At 37.1% G+C, this 15991-nt stretch overlaps 1 protein-coding gene across 4 annotated transcripts in view; it reads left to right on the top strand.

Annotated features, from left to right (window-relative positions):
- The window catches only part of LOC124395450 (ryanodine receptor 1-like), an 87486-nt gene that overhangs the window by 70488 nt on the left and 1007 nt on the right, over positions 1–15991 (top strand). For 3 of the 4 annotated variants that reach the window (XM_046863939.1, XM_046863937.1, XM_046863936.1), the window contains 25 exons: positions 50–67; positions 2866–2946; positions 3026–3114; positions 4073–4201; positions 4287–4391; positions 4789–4794; positions 5572–5601; positions 6295–6324; positions 6882–6963; positions 7551–8854; positions 8948–9030; positions 9154–9322; positions 9413–9499; positions 9611–9862; positions 11107–11237; positions 11457–11499; positions 11596–11729; positions 11815–11875; positions 11954–12100; positions 12734–12868; positions 12948–13104; positions 14381–14445; positions 14554–14654; positions 15688–15739; positions 15822–15991. The exon at positions 15822–15991 is cut by the window's right edge and continues 1007 nt beyond it. In XM_046863939.1, the coding sequence (XP_046719895.1) occupies positions 50–67; positions 2866–2946; positions 3026–3114; positions 4073–4201; positions 4287–4391; positions 4789–4794; positions 5572–5601; positions 6295–6324; positions 6882–6963; positions 7551–8854; positions 8948–9030; positions 9154–9322; positions 9413–9499; positions 9611–9862; positions 11107–11237; positions 11457–11499; positions 11596–11729; positions 11815–11875; positions 11954–12100; positions 12734–12868; positions 12948–13104; positions 14381–14445; positions 14554–14654; positions 15688–15739; positions 15822–15917 (3587 nt within the window). In that variant the 3' untranslated portion in view covers positions 15918–15991. The remainder of the gene's footprint in view (positions 1–49; positions 68–2865; positions 2947–3025; positions 3115–4072; positions 4202–4286; positions 4392–4788; positions 4795–5571; positions 5602–6294; positions 6325–6881; positions 6964–7550; positions 8855–8947; positions 9031–9153; positions 9323–9412; positions 9500–9610; positions 9863–11106; positions 11238–11456; positions 11500–11595; positions 11730–11814; positions 11876–11953; positions 12101–12733; positions 12869–12947; positions 13105–14380; positions 14446–14553; positions 14655–15687; positions 15740–15821) is intronic. The other variant, XM_046863938.1, reaches the window with a different exon arrangement.

Below are 15991 nucleotides of genomic sequence, written 5' to 3'. Positions count from 1 at the left end.
ATTGATATCTCTCCTCTCCTTTTTTTTGCCCCCCTTTTTCGGTTCTCAGATATGAAGCTAGAACGGGGTAAATCATTCTTGTAAATGTATTTTTTTAACCTTCTTTCTAAATATCTGTCTCCTCTCTTTCTGTCTATACTTCCCACACTTTTAATTTGTGGCGTGTAGTTTTGACTGCATTTCATTTCGCACTCAAGAGAAGATAGTAAAGAACTCTTTGGTCATTGTCACGCCATCTGATTTAACACTATTGGCTGAAATCATACACCTTTAACCCAATCATTTCATTCATATATCATCAACAAAACATATTCATGTAGACATTTGGCAGAAAACGAATTTCACTACTGAAACTACTGAATTAGCATTGCGTCCACTTAACATGCTAGCGATGACTAAAATATTTCTTTACTCATTTTGTACCTTGAGTGTTCTATCACAGATCTGCTGTAACTCCCATGCTCTTTAAAAGGCTGTGAGGAAAGAAAGACTCTTGTCCTCTCTTTTCTGATCAGTTTTCTCTCAGGAGATCACAGAGAGCTGGGGTGACCATGTCACCTAAAATTATGAAATGAATTGCAGATTTAGAGAAATTTTCTCTCACTGTCGATGGTGATTAGGAGCCACGTTACAAAAATATTTCATCACGCACTATTTTTGAATTTTACGGGTGGTTAGGTGTCAAAAGGACTTCCGGAGAATCAGAAATATGCATTTTGACACAATGTTTTTATTTCTTTATCGTATTTGGAGTTGTGAAAAAGTTGCATTTCCAGGTATACTTTTAGTAGTTTCAGTTTCTGATTTTTTGCAATACAAGAGTTTTAGAACAAGGTTTTAATGACGTCTAGATCCCCACCTTCAAACACAAGCCACGCTTTCAAGTCTGGTTAAAAAAAAAAACAGAGGATGGAAATGCAGACTGAGAAACAATAACACTTCATAGCGCTAATACATTTATATTTAAATAAGAAAACATCAAGTATTGAAATATCTTCATATCTCAGTTTACCAATACATTGCTTAACAAAAGTTGATATTTAGCACATTCATTACAAATTTTCATGCACAAATGATCCTGAATAGCACGCAAGCCTGTAGATACATCGTAGATCTTAATACCGATCAACATAACGTTTTTAAATTTGCACGTAGCTAAACTAAGAGATTCATTCTATATTGATTATCAGTAACATGGATCATCTTTAGCAAAATGGAATAATCTAATAGAAATGTTTAGGCTGTTTAAAAACACTATAAGAGTTAGAAAATATAGAATACTTCAGATTTTATATGAAATCCACACATTTGTCAAAATTTCTAAATAAATTAAAAGTAAATTTAAGAGAAATCGGCACCGATTTACAATTGTTTTTGCAACTGCTAATGAATGAATGTTTCCCCTTTTAATCATTTAATTTACAATCATCATGGATTAACATAAGTACACTGTATATCCAAAAGTATCCAGACACACTTTAAGCTATTTATCACTCATCTTGATGACAAAAGGTGGATCATTCTTACAGAAGTAAAACTATGGATGTTTTATGGTAAATTTAGGTTGATTTAAAAGATTCAACCTATTGCAATGTTTATCAACTTGTGTGATCTTAATGCATCTTTGCTTTCCTTGTCCTTCTCAATAAAAACAGGTAAATCCATGTATGCAGAAATATTCTTTCCACTTTATCAACAGGTGATGCTATGTATCTATTAGTACTTTATTTCGAGGAAAAACTTGTTAAGGTGTGCAATTACCTGGAACCTTTTGGATATATAATGTGCATATCCACTGTTCACGTCTATATATAATTTGTGTTCAACAAGTTCTAAACTGTAACATGAATCTGGCCGTATTTTTAAACGACCGTTTGTTATTGACTTACATTTTTATATTGCTTTGAGTATTTGTGCAGTGGATTTTGTATTACTTAGACGTCCTCCAGATTTAGTATTGTTTCATTATGTGTTAATATGTGTTTCAAATCTTTTTTTTTTATTCTGTTCTGTTAACATCATCATTCCACACTGTATTTATTTTACGCACAAAGGTCATAAAACAGAACTGTGGCCATGAGATTAGATCCAAATCCAACAGTAACAGCATGAGCTGTTCAATCTTTTAGTAAGACCATTAATTGCTCAATGTATTCTGATAAAATCTCAAATGAGAAAGAACTCAAGCTATTGGATGAGATTGAGATGAGATTCTCATTCTCTCAGAGACTCTCCTTCAATCTTTCTTTCTTTTTTTTTCCCCCTCAGTGTTACTCCATTGTTGCTGAGTTGCAGTAGATCTGTATCTTGCATGACTGTGTTTCTTTTTATATGCCACCATAACACCTCTCTGATTTCTCCATGCTCATGTTGGACCATGTTGGGCCACTGTGGACCAAAATATATTTACTGTTCATATTTATGTTTCTATAAATGTTCAGAGCCTGTCCTTGTATTTGTGCAATATATATATATATATGTGTTTGTCAGTGTGCTGTCTGGGATTATCAGGTTATTACGGGGTCTGTCATGTTATGTTTGTGTGTGTGTGTGTGTGTGTGTGTGTGTGTGTGTGTGTGTGTGTGTGTGTGTGTGTGTGTGTGTGTGTGTGTGTGTGTGTGTGTGTGTGTGTATGTGTAATCATACTTAAATCTCAAAAAACATTTGTAAATATTTTAAGACAAGATACATTCCTTTTTTTCCCTTAATTGATTATTATTTTGTTCTTTGGTTCAAGATCATTAACAAATTTAATCGCATGGAAAATCCTCGCTCTTCTCGCCTCTACTGCTTAATCCACTTTTCGGGTTTAGTTGTTTTCACACACAAGCACAGTCTAAAGGCTTTCACTGTGTGCACGTGCAGATGAGAAAGTGATGGCCGACGATGAGTTCACATGCGACCTCTTCCGTTTCCTGCAGCTGCTTTGCGAAGGCCACAATAACGGCAAGTTAAAAGAATAATTAATTACAGGGTTAATAGAACATTGATGTGTCATTTATATGCAGTACTTTTGTAAACTCAGATTTCCAGAACTACCTGCGCACACAGACTGGCAGCACCACCACCATTAACGTTATCATCTGTACTGTGGACTACCTGCTGAGGCTGCAGGTACAATTTCTTTCTTTCTTTCTTTCTTTCTTTCTTTCTTTCTTTCTTTCTTTCTTTCTTTCTTTCTTTCTTTCTTTCCTTTTTTCTTAGACCATATATTTCATTGAAATGATCTTTCTTTCTTTCTTTCTTTCTTTCTTTCTTTCTTTCTTTCTTTCTTTCTTTCTTTCTTTCTTTCTTTCTTTCTTTCTGAGACCATATATTTCATTTAAATTATCTAATTCTTTCTTTCTTTTTTCTTTCTTTCTTTCTTTCTTTCTTTCTTTCTTTCTTTCTTTCTTTCTTTCTTAGACCATATATTTCATTGAAATGATCTTTCTTTCTTTCTTTCTTTCTTTCTTTCTTTCTTTCTTTCTTTCTTTCTTTCTTTCTTATTTTCTGAGGCTGTATATTTCATTTAAATTATCTAATTCTTTATTTCTTTCTTTTTTTTTTTTCTGAGACCATATATTTCATTAAAATAATAACATATATATGGTTAAAAAAAATTCAATAGTTTTGTATTGTAAATGCTGCTCTATTTTTTTTATAATTAGTAAATGACTATACATGTTAAATAAATATTGAAAAACAGTACAGTACAGTAATGTAGTGTAATACCTCACATATAATTACATAACATACAGTATGACAGTAAGTTTGTTTTATGGCTGAGACTTATTAAATATAAAAAAAAAAAGATGTTGATGCATGGCATGGGGATTTGAACACAACCTGATCTGCAACACAAAGTTCCTCCGCCACATTTTGACTACTGGAATAACTATTAAATAAAACAATGAAAGTCAGTGGTTTTCTAAGTGAACATCTATACTAGCAAGAAGGCCATGAAAACGAGCCACTAATCTGCAAATATAATTGATCATTTTTACCATTTTCACAAATGTAAGAAATCCCACAATGCAGTTTGTAAAATAAATGTTTTGTGACATTAAGCTTCTTTTTTTTACTTTTAAAGGAATCTATCAGTGACTTCTACTGGTATTATTCTGGGAAAGACATCATCGATGACCCAGGCAAGAGGAACTTCTCCAAAGCAATGACAGTAGCCAAGCAGGTCTTTAACAGTCTGACAGAATACATACAGGTAGGATTTCTCATCCGTGTTAATTGTCATTGTTCACCACGTAAGCTTCAGATGCTCTTGACCCGTGATATTTTGCCGCCCTCAGGGTCCGTGCACTGGGAACCAGCAGTCTCTGGCTCACAGCAGGTTGTGGGATGCAGTGGTGGGATTCCTCCATGTTTTTGCACACATGATGATGAAACTGGCGCAGGTATTCTGCTATACATGCAATTCCTAAGCACACATGTAGACAGAAACACAAACATCCATATTCACACAGTAAGAGTTTAGTGCTTGATTGCAGTGTATTTATAATATCTTGAAAATATAATATAGAATTTGTTGAAATGTCTTCTGTGTCTTGCACGGATGTATTTCTAATGCAAGTTTATGCAATTGTTTATGCAACACAAAGTATATCATGCAATATATACTGCATGATATCCAGTGAGACTTGCATATTACCTTGTGCGGTTCCTCCAAGCTCGGTATTGCAAGCTAATGTTTTTTTGTTGTTGTTGTTTTTGGCTTCTTCTTTTTTTGGCTTTTTTTTTTTTTTGGCTTTTTTAATGATTATTATGAAAATTCTTTTCACATGGTGACTCCAGAGTAAAGTATGTATTGTTTTACTTCTTAAACCCTTCTTAAATTATTCTCCTTTTTCTTTTCTTTCTTTCTTTCTTTCTTTCTTTCTTCTTTCTTTCTTTTCTTTCTTTCTTTCTTTCTTTCTTTCTTTTTCTTTAATATTTTAATATTTCCTTTAGTAATTCAGTTGCTTCCTGCTTTGAATTAGTGTAGAGACTAATACTAGTTTGCTGCTTTTTTTTGTGTATGGCTAATAAATACAATTAGTGATTAGATTTTTCACCCTGATGCAGTTTAAATAAATATTAAACATAACCTGCATTATATTAAATCAATATCTTGTTTTATCCCCTCTAACCTGTAACTGCACTAATTCCTTTACTCCCTTGTTTTCTAAGTGTGCTACACATCTTTCTTTATCCAATGCATTTTTGTATTACATTCTCTCCTATATTTTATTCTAGACATCAATGTTGATCCATTAAAAATATTCGTATTATGTACAAAACCTGCATTTATAACAAATTTTTAACCAGCATAAAAACTTGTGATGGTGTTGAATAGTATCTGGTCAATGTACTGGACTTCAGATTCAAGCCAAGCCCAATTATGTTTTGATGCCCCCTGGGATTATTTATCAGTCCTGCATCTTGACGGCACAGATTCTGAATCCAAGCTTATTATCTTTGTAACTGTATCGTTTGTTGATACCTTCAAGTGTATAATTAAAGGAGTGAATACGTGAATACAAAAATGAATGAAAAATGTTGGGTAACATTTTTTATTCTGATGTGTAACCTTGCCAGATGCACCCTGACCCAGGACTACGAAATGGCGTAAGGATTCGTATTTCGCCTTCGCTTTTATATTATGTCTAAATGATCTGCTGCTTCTCAGACACACACCACACACCCCCACTCAGCTTCCAGCAGTTTTGTGGGATGTCCTAGCTGCACATTTTCTGAAGTGTACTGTCATTGCGTTTGTGTTTCTTTTTACCTGAGCACTGAAACCAGTCGGGTTTTTCTGTAGTCAGGTTCTGCTCAAAGATTAAATGAGGCAGTGCCCTTCAGTTTATGTGGCTTGCATTTGTAGACTTTGTCCTACATTCCTTGTCCAGTAGTGACTCCATACTGTGGTCTCCCTCATGAAGGAATGAGGGACATGTTACATACCGATCCTTCAGCCCTGTTCCTTACATTACATGTATAAACATGTATTTGTACCTAAAATTTTTTAACCATATAGTTGATTTATGTTAACCCATTGATTTGTGTGTGCCTGGTACTTGTTTTAATCCACATGCTGTCCTGTGCATATAACCTAAAATGCTAGACACCATTAAGGCTGCCTGGAATACATCCACACACATTATCAGCTTAATTAGAAGTTCCACTTTTTTCCAGCTGCTTTTTTTTTCCCATTCTCCCTGAGTGTTTTTCTCCATCCCCAATCATCTCTTGATTCATAATAAAAATCATATTTCCAATGTGTAATGCTCTATTTGTTGTTGATAAATGCAAACCCAGGATCATTTCTGGAGTAAAACACACCCAGAGGTAAGGATGTAATCATATAGATTTTGTCCTAGAGGTGATAATTCCCATAACATTATGAGTAAAGTTAATGAAATGGTGTTCAGGGTTGCGCTTATATAGACTGGTTATCTTCAGAATTTTAATGGGGAAAGAGAAGTAGAGTGGTAGCTTTGATGTCTGTAAACCCTTTACAGTTTTGTATATTTTTGACATACAATAAAACATTATCGGATTTTTACACAATTCCTAAGAATAGACAAAGTTATTTATTTATTTGTTTGGTTGTTTTTGTCACGTTTGTTTAATGGTATTCACTTTGTCTACTTGTAGGGAAACGTGTGTGGAAAGTATGATGACGTTTTAGGTCATATTCATGCAAAAATATAGAAAATCCCAAAGGGTTCACAAACATCCAAACACCACTATAGGTATTAAAACTACTGTTTGTGAGGTCTAATAAAAACGAATGAAGTGCATATAACAGAATGCTGCCTTTGTCCTCAGAAAAGTGAATCAAAATTGTTAAATACTGGTTAATTTCTTCTGATGTGTGTGTATGTATGTTTGTCTTCTTCTAGGATTCCAGTCAGATTGGTCTTCTAAAAGAGCTTTTAGATCTTCAGAAGGATATGGTGGTGATGCTGCTTTCTCTTCTGGAGGGTATGATACATTTCTACAGCCTATAATAGAGCAATGTTGAATGCTGTAAGGTGTCATAAATTTATAATAATATAAATCTGATTATATAAGATACATATTATTGCATTCCTTGTACCGTCACTTTTTCTATAGTAACAACGCATTTGTTGGAACCTGCAAGCTAAAATAAGATTAATGATTGATGTTATTTAACAAAGAAAGTTGTATTGTTGAAATTGTCTGAAGTTTCCAGGGTCACTGAGTTCTCCACCATTTTAAAGTTTTCAGGACTAAAGACTTCGTACTTTTTGGTTTTCAGCACATTAAATTGAACTATAAATAGTTAAAAAGTATGATGTTTATTAATGAATTATAAAAAATGTATAAAAAGGACAAAACAACTTAGGACATGCTGTTATAGAAAGAATAATAATCTGTGAAGTGGCTCGCTACAGGTCATACTGTATCACAACACCCCATAGTGGATTATATAACAGCACATTGTGTTTAATATAAACTTGTTTGATAAAATAGCTTGTCTTTTTGATGAGAGTCTGAGTCAGGCTGTACTGCTCCCACATTTATGGATTGAATGTTATTTTTATCAGGTAACATCGTGAATGGCACCATTGCTCGCCAAATGGTGGACATGTTGGTGGAGTCATCTAGCAATGTAGAAATGATCCTCAAATTTTTCGACATGTTCCTTAAGCTGAAAGACATTGTGGCTTCGGATGCATTCCGGGATTATGTGACGGACCCACGTGGCCTGATCTCGAAAAAGGACTTTTCCAAAGCCATGGACAGTCAAAAGCAATACTCCCCATCTGAGATCCAATTCCTTTTGTCCTGCTCTGAGGCTGATGAAAACGAGATGATCAACTTTGAAGAGTTTGCTAATCGATTCCAAGAGCCAGCCAAGGACATTGGCTTCAACATTGCTGTGTTACTCACCAACCTTTCAGAGCACGTGCCCCATGACACACGCTTGCAGAACTTTTTGGAGCAAGCTGAAAGTGTCCTGAACTATTTCCGCCCTTTCCTGGGCCGCATTGAAATTATGGGTGCCAGTCGGAGGATCGAGCGTATCTACTTTGAGATCAGTGAGGCCAATAGGAACCAGTGGGAAATGCCTCAGGTCAGAGAGTCTAAGAGGCAGTTTATATTTGATGTGGTCAATGAAGGTGGTGAATCCGAGAAAATGGAGCTATTTGTCAACTTCTGCGAGGACACTATTTTTGAGATGAACATCGCTTCCCAGATCTCCGAGCAAGAGGAAGAAGGATTCGGAGATGAGGACGATGAAGAAGAAGAGGACACCGGTGGAGGAGGCAATGGAGAAGTAGAGGAAGGGAATGGAGATGAGACCGTGGCCGAGTCCAGTTCGGCATTCTCTGACTTCCTCAAGAGCATTGTGAACTTCTTCAATATGTTTACCTTCCGCAATCTCAGGCGACGCTATCGCAAACTTCGGAGGATGACTATAAAGGAAATGATCATAGGCCTGGTCACATTCTTCTACACCATCATACTGGGAATCCTTCACTTTATCTACAGCATATGCAAAGGCTTTTTCATGCTTATATGGAAAACGCTGTTTGGAGGCGGCCTCGTGGAAGGAGCTAAAAAGATAACAATAACAGAAATTCTTACTAACATGCCCGATCCAACTCAGGATGAGGTACACGGTGACCACCCACCTGAGCCTGGAGCTAGAAGTGTCCAGGATGCAGGTGGATCAGGAGATGGAGAGGAAGCAGGTGGTGGAGAGGCAGAAGACGAAGATGGGCAAGAAGCAGAAGGAGGAGGCAGACCTGGATTTGATACACCTGGTGGTCTAGGAGATATGGGAGAGACAGAGCCTGAGGAACCCCCAACTCCTGAGGGTACCCCACTGCTGAAGAGGAAACTGGTCAGCTACATCAAGACAAGTTTCACATTTAACTGTATTGACAACAGCTGTGATCTAATTACGATCTTCTTCTCTATTATGTCTTCTTTTCAGGCAGCGGAAGGAGCAGAAGGAGAAGAAGCGGTAGCAGAAGAGCCAGCAAAGGAAGAGCCAGCCCCTGAACCAGAGAAAGCAGAGTAAGGATAAAAACCAACAAAGCACCATTTAAACACAATATATTAATTTCAGATCTAGTTGATATTTTTCTGAAATATTGTGCTGAAGAATTGAAGTAACATTGTGTTAAAAAATCTATCAAGTACCGAAAATGGAGAGAAAGCTGAGAAAGAAGCTGAGGCGGTGCCAGAGGAGAAAGAGCCTGAACAGGAAGAGACCAAAGTAAAAGCCAAAGCTAAGAAAGAAAAACCAACTTCTGGAGATGGCTTCGAACTCTGGAATGAATTGGAGGTGCAGAGGATCAAGTTCATGGTAAGGATTTTTTTTTTTCATGTTTGAGATTTTAAAAATTAAACAGTTCAGCAAAGTGTTTTATTACTATAATTGCTATCTCAATTTTAGAACTACCTGTCTCGCAACTTCTACAACCTGCGCTTCCTGGCTCTGTTCATCGCCTTTGCACTGAACTTCATCCTGCTTTTTTACAAGGTCAGCACAAACATATTAGTATTGTTTCTGAATTTGAATGTGCTGTTCCTCGATATATCTGTGTTTGTGCTTTCTCTTTCTCATGCTCTGGGTCTCTCTTTACACTCTCAGGTGTCCAGCAGTCCTCCAGGTGAGGAATTTGAAGGCTCTGGCATGTTCGAGGGTTCTGGAATTGATGACGGCTCTGGTGGTGAACCTGAGGGTTCTGGAATGGAAGAGAATGGTGAGGAAGATGATGAAGAAGGGCCTCTTTATTACTTCTTGGAAGAGAGCACCGGTTACATGGAGCCTGCAATGGCCTTCTTTGGCATTTTGCACACCATCATATCTTTTCTCTGCATTATCGGCTACAACTGTCTCAAGGTCAGTGAGTCACAATATGTTTGTACACTTATATCTGTGCAGTAGAGCTACAGTACAGTATATCTGTGCAGTAGAGCTACTTACTACAGAACAGTTATTTTGTATTTACACAATGTAATCAAGCTCACAACCTTGTTTGCAAATATGTTTGTATAAGTGGATTTTGAGAAGTTTATGTAATACTAGCCTGCTACGTTTAGCTATTTCTTTTTTATATTGAATTTGATATGCAGTAGGATTGTGGTATGTCAAGCTGCTTTTTTCAAAACATGCAGCAATTTACATAGATCTCAGTCATCCGCTTTATGTTTTGCATGTGCTGTTTACTATTAAATTGTCACTTAATTGAGAAAAAAGGATCAAGACCCATGGATAAAGATCTGAAAACAATCAGAAGTAAAGATTAATAGCGACTGCTACTCATTGATTCAATTTGCATTTAATTAAAATACACATCAGGTCTGAGATAAATGCATAGCTTTTGTTGAACAGGACTTTAACCCTTGACTTGGCTTGATTTACCTGTTCTTACATTAGTTCTGAAATAATTACATACTAATCCGATGAGTTCTGCTGGCTAAACCCACATCATATAAGTAGGATTTGTAATTTAGAACTTTGAGCTTAACAAATCTAAAGTGTGAGCTGTGCCACATATCAGACATACTGAAGACCAGCAAACTCCAAATATGGCAAGGCAAGGCTGAAGACAAAACAGGCATTTGGGGAGGTGGTATCTTAGTGGTTAGAATCAGAGGATCAGGGGTTCAAGCCCTGGTATTGCCAAGCTGCCACTCTTGGGGCCCTTAACTCTTTTTTTCTTCGGGGACTTTGAAATAAAAAACGTCTTATCCGCTGAGCCACCACTTCCTTAAGACTTGAGGCACATCAGGTGGCAAATAAGAATGAGTAATATCTGTGGAATGTTTGTGTTAATCCTTCTGATCAGAAGAAATCCCACCACCACTAATCTGGCACTTAACCAATTTACTGCTCTAGATATGAATGAGATAATTGTCAAGTCATTCTGGATAAGAGCATCTGCCAAATGCTGTAAATGTACAGTGGAGTGTGTTCTTGAGGATAAGTGTCAGTAATCAGATGGATTGGAAAATGTTGTAGTTTGTCCTAAACCTAAATCGGCTATTTAGACACTATTTATACTGGTTTGTTTGACACAGCGTTTTTCTTGACTGTCCATTATGCAAATTATCTTTCTTCTGTGTGCGTTGTGTATGGTGTAGGTTCCCTTGGTTATTTTTAAAAGGGAGAAGGAGCTGGCCCGTAAGCTGGAATTTGATGGCGTCTATGTAACCGAACAACCAGAAGATGATGACATCAAGGGCCAGTGGGATAGACTAGTGCTAAATACACCGTAAGAAATGGGGTTTTAATTTAATGTATATATTCAGATGTGCTGAAAAACATTCTAGAAATGAATGATGGATTATAGAACTCTTGGAAACTTTTTTATTTTATATTAGTATTATAATAATAATTTTTAAAACCAGTAAAAACCCTTAGAATAAACTGGACCGAACGTATTAACCGAGTATTGAGAGCTGTAATTACATTTCATATTTTCCACACACAGAACCTTCCCGAATAACTACTGGGACAAGTTTGTAAAGAGAAAGGTAAGTGTTAAAGATGTACTCACTGGATAAAACACTATTCGCAACCTCACACATTCATTTACATACCTCTGTAAATACATTTGTGTATGATGATAGGTGCTGGAGAAGTACGGAGATATCTATGGCAGAGAGAGGATTGCTGAGCTGTTGGGAATGGACTTGGCGTCTCTCGATGTCAGTGCAATGACGCATGAGAAAAAGCCTGAACCTGATAACTCCATGTTCACCTGGTACAGCATCGCTTCACTCACTCACACACTCACATACATACACTTGAACATAATTCACTAAATATATATAATTCTGTGACTCTAGGCTGACCTCCTTCGACATCAAGTACCAGATCTGGAAATTTGGAGTTGTGTTTACTGATAACGTAAGTTTGTCTAACTATTTTCATTTGTTACTTATTTTATAACCGTAAGCATTCTAATCTCTTCACTTCGTATTTCAGACTTTCCTTTACCTGGTGTGGTACATGGTCATGTCCTTGCTTGGACACTACAACAACTTTTTCTTTGCTTGTCATCTGCTGGACATCGCCATGGGAGTCAAAACACTGCGTACCATCCTTTCGTCTGTCACACACAATGGCAAGCAGGTGCAGACGAATTTTTGATTTGAGTGGATATGAAAAAAAAGGGCATTAAAAAGCACTTCATTGATGATAGATGATAGAATTTTTATTAAATGAATTTATTATGTCTTTTAATGCTGGATTAGTTGTTTTGGTATGCACTGTACAAACAAATGAGAATTACTTTGTAAAAGATATATAGCCTATAAAAAGGCTATAAATTAATACTATTATCATAATGACATTTTTTCATATTAATTGCTATCGGAATCAAAATATTTATTGACTTTTGCATATGGTTGGTGGTTGAATCTAACAAATATTTAGGCTATAACTAGAGGTCAACCGATAGGGGATTTTACAGATATCGAGGTTGAATCGTACTTGCCGATAACCGATTAATCAAATGATACTTTTTAAAATGGATACTGAATAAAAACCAAACACTCCATGTAAAATAGTACTGAACCTACATACATATTACATACAGTATATATAAACATTTTCAAAATAGGCATTGTTCAGAAGGCCGTTCTAAATGTGGGGGTGGGCAATATTCAGCCCTGTTGGCCATAGTTTGGGAACCCCAATTCATGTTCTTTAGGTATCTGATGTTGCTTTTGCTGATCTTATTATCTATATTTGTTCTTGGTGCAGCTGGTGATGACGGTGGGCTTGCTAGCTGTAGTCGTGTACCTCTACACTGTCGTGGCCTTCAACTTCTTCCGCAAGTTCTACAACATGAGCGAGGACGAGGATGAGCCGGACATGAAGTGCGATGACATGATGACTGTAAGTGAAATTTCAGCTTTTACAGTAAGATTATACAGTACGTATTTGACACTTACTGTTTCCCCCCTTTCCTTCTCAGTGCTATCTGTTCCACATGTATGTGGGTGTGAGAGCCGGAGGTGGTATAGGGGATGAGATCGAGGATCCTGCTGGAGATGAATATGAGCTGTATCGTGTGGTCTTTGACATCACTTTCTTCTTCTTTGTCATTGTCATTCTTCTGGCCATCATTCAGGGTAAGGACAAAGTTCTATTTGCAGACAGAGAAGCAAGATCTATGATTCACATTAAATCTGTAATATGAAATCTTTTAAAGTAGACGCTCTCAAATGTTTGAGATGTTGCAGTAATAAGCTCCACTTTTCTGCAAAAGATCTCCACTAGTTTTTGTGGCATGGCAGTGAGGATTTGTACTTTTTAAGTTACAATAACATTATTGAGGTCAGACATTGTTGTGTGAGGAGGCCTGGGGTTCAGTTCCAGCTCATCTCAAAGGTGTTCAGTAGCTCTGTGAAGGACACTCAAATTTTTCCAGTCCAGCCTTAACACACCATGTCTTCATGGAGCTCACTTTGTACACAGTTGCATTGTCATGCTGGAACATATTTGGACCTTTTAAAAGGAAGAAATAATAAAAGGAAGTTTTAATGCTACAGCATACAAAGATTTTCTATACAATTGTGTCAAATGTATTGAATATGTTGTAGGGAAGAATATGGGTGTGAAAGGAAGGTGTGCACATACTATTTGTTATATAATGTACATTTCGTTGACATTCTCCAAAAATAGTTTAAATAAATGAATATATAAATAGATATTGATATAGGCCTACTTGTTATTTATTTGAGTTAAAAGCATTCAAGTGACAATTCAAAGTTTTTAATATAACTGTAAACTCTAAACCACTGGTTTAAAGTGTCTGTGAAGATTCCTCCTTTCTCTGGATTGCCTTGTTATTAGGAACAAAAGGAGGTGAGAGTGGTGAGAGAGGCTTTAGGAGTTCCCCAGAAAAGGAGAGAAAGAAGAATGTGTATTAGAGGGGTAATGATCAGTGAATGTGAGAATGGATTAGGTCCTTGGGTGTGGCTTTCCTGGGGGACGTGTGAAAAGCTCTTGATCTACCTGGAAATAGATGAAAGAGCAGCATGAAAAATAGGAGACAGGTTGTGCCTCAGACCTCCTTGTTGAGGGAAGGATTGTCCACCAGGACATACATGGCCTCCTTTACTTCTGTCTCAAGTGATCTGTCTTCTCTGTCCATGATGTGGATCTTTTCATCCTTACTGGTCTTTTTATCCCATTTCTCTTTGGTTGTTCTACCAAATAATTAAAAACCTTCCCTTTTGTTGTTTCTTTTACTTTTTTTAACATAAAAAATGTAGATGTAAATTTAAATGCATTGTTGCACACTGGGGAAAAAAATGGAAATGGAAAGTTAGGTGATAATTGTTACATGTATGCTAATAGTGTCTCAGTGAATTATCATCACAACTGCTGTATTGGGTTGTACAGGTCTGATCATTGATGCCTTTGGTGAGCTGAGAGATCAGCAGGAACAGGTCAGAGAGGACATGGAGGTAATTTTTTTTCTTACACTTTACAGAAATTGTTCTTTTTGCATGTTTTAAGGGTCAAGTTCAAGTGATTTTAATGTGTGGTACACTGACCTCTCTTCTCCTCCTCAGACTAAGTGTTTCATTTGCGGAATTGGAAGTGACTACTTTGACACGACTCCGCATGGGTTCGAGACGCATACGATGGAGGAGCACAACTTAGCCAACTATATGTGAGTAAGACAGTTCCTGGGCTTATACAGTAGATTGGCCTCTTGTACACCAACCAGGGAAGGAAAGAGCTGGTGCTGGAGATGGTGTTGGTGTTGGTTCAAGAAGTCAGTAAGCCTTTTTAAGAACATGCCTCACCGTTTAGAGCTTTCAGTTTACTATGTATACTTTTGGGTTTGAGAAGATATACATTATTTTTGATCAAATGCAGATGTCTTAACTGCCATACAAAGAGGCTCATGATTTTACTGGTTATTAGTTGCGATATAATATTGCAGTAAAAACGTCCCTGAAGTCAACAGTGCAAAGTAATGGAGAGTGTGTTAGAGAAGTGAAGAAAAGAGTGCAGGCAGGGTGGAGTGGGTGGAGAAGAGTGATAGCAGGAGTGATTTGTGACAGAAGAGTATCTGCAAAGGTGAAAGGGAAATTTTATTGGACTGTGGTGAGACCTGTGATGTTGTATGGATTAGAGACGATGGCATTGAGGAAAAGACAGGAGGTGACAGAGTTGAATTTGCTGGAGTATGGACAGGATTTGAAATTAGATTATTAGAGTGACCATGCAGATAGACATTTTAGAGACAAGGTGGGGGAGACACGATTGAGATGGTTTGCTCATGCACAGAGAAGGAACATGGGGTATATCAGTAGAAGAATGCTAAGGATGGAGCTGTTAGGAAAGGAAAAGAGGAAAGCAAAGGAGGAGGTTTATGGATGTGGTGAGGGAAGACATGCAGGCAGTAGGTTTGGAGGATGCAGATGGAGAGGACAGAGCGGTATGGAGACGGATGATCTGCTGTGGTGACCCCTAATGGGAGCCGAAAGAAAAGGTTGATGCAGCAGCATTTTTTTTGCACCAAAAACCAAACTAAACTATTTCTTTTTAATGGTGTAAATATGTTTTAGATAAAGAACTGCCATCTTGCTGGTTAAAGGGCTATCACTGATACCTTGAGTTCTCAAGATTTTTATACATATAATATACTGTCTATCGGTTGCATCACCTCATCTGCTCTTTTGTTCTGCCCCAAACAGGTTCTTCCTGATGTATCTAATTAATAAAGATGAAACAGAACATACTGGACAGGTTGGTGTCACCATGCATAGATATTTCTCTGTTTTACTTTCTCCTTTCTTATTCCCTTCATCCTCATTTTCTGTCTCTGAAGGAATCCTACGTGTGGAAAATGTATCAGGAGCGATGCTGGGACTTCTTCCCAGCTGGCGACTGTTTCAGAAAGCAATACGAAGATCAGCTCGGCTAGTTTTCCGATGCCGGTTCACTAGTGCGCGTGTCAATGTGTGTGCCTGGAAATACAGATGGAAAGGAAATGGAATT

This window comes from Silurus meridionalis, chromosome 13 (genome assembly GCF_014805685.1).
Source record: "Silurus meridionalis isolate SWU-2019-XX chromosome 13, ASM1480568v1, whole genome shotgun sequence".
Taxonomy (NCBI): Eukaryota; Metazoa; Chordata; class Actinopteri; order Siluriformes; family Siluridae; genus Silurus; species Silurus meridionalis.
This window is presented reverse-complemented; position numbering and strand designations above follow the sequence as displayed.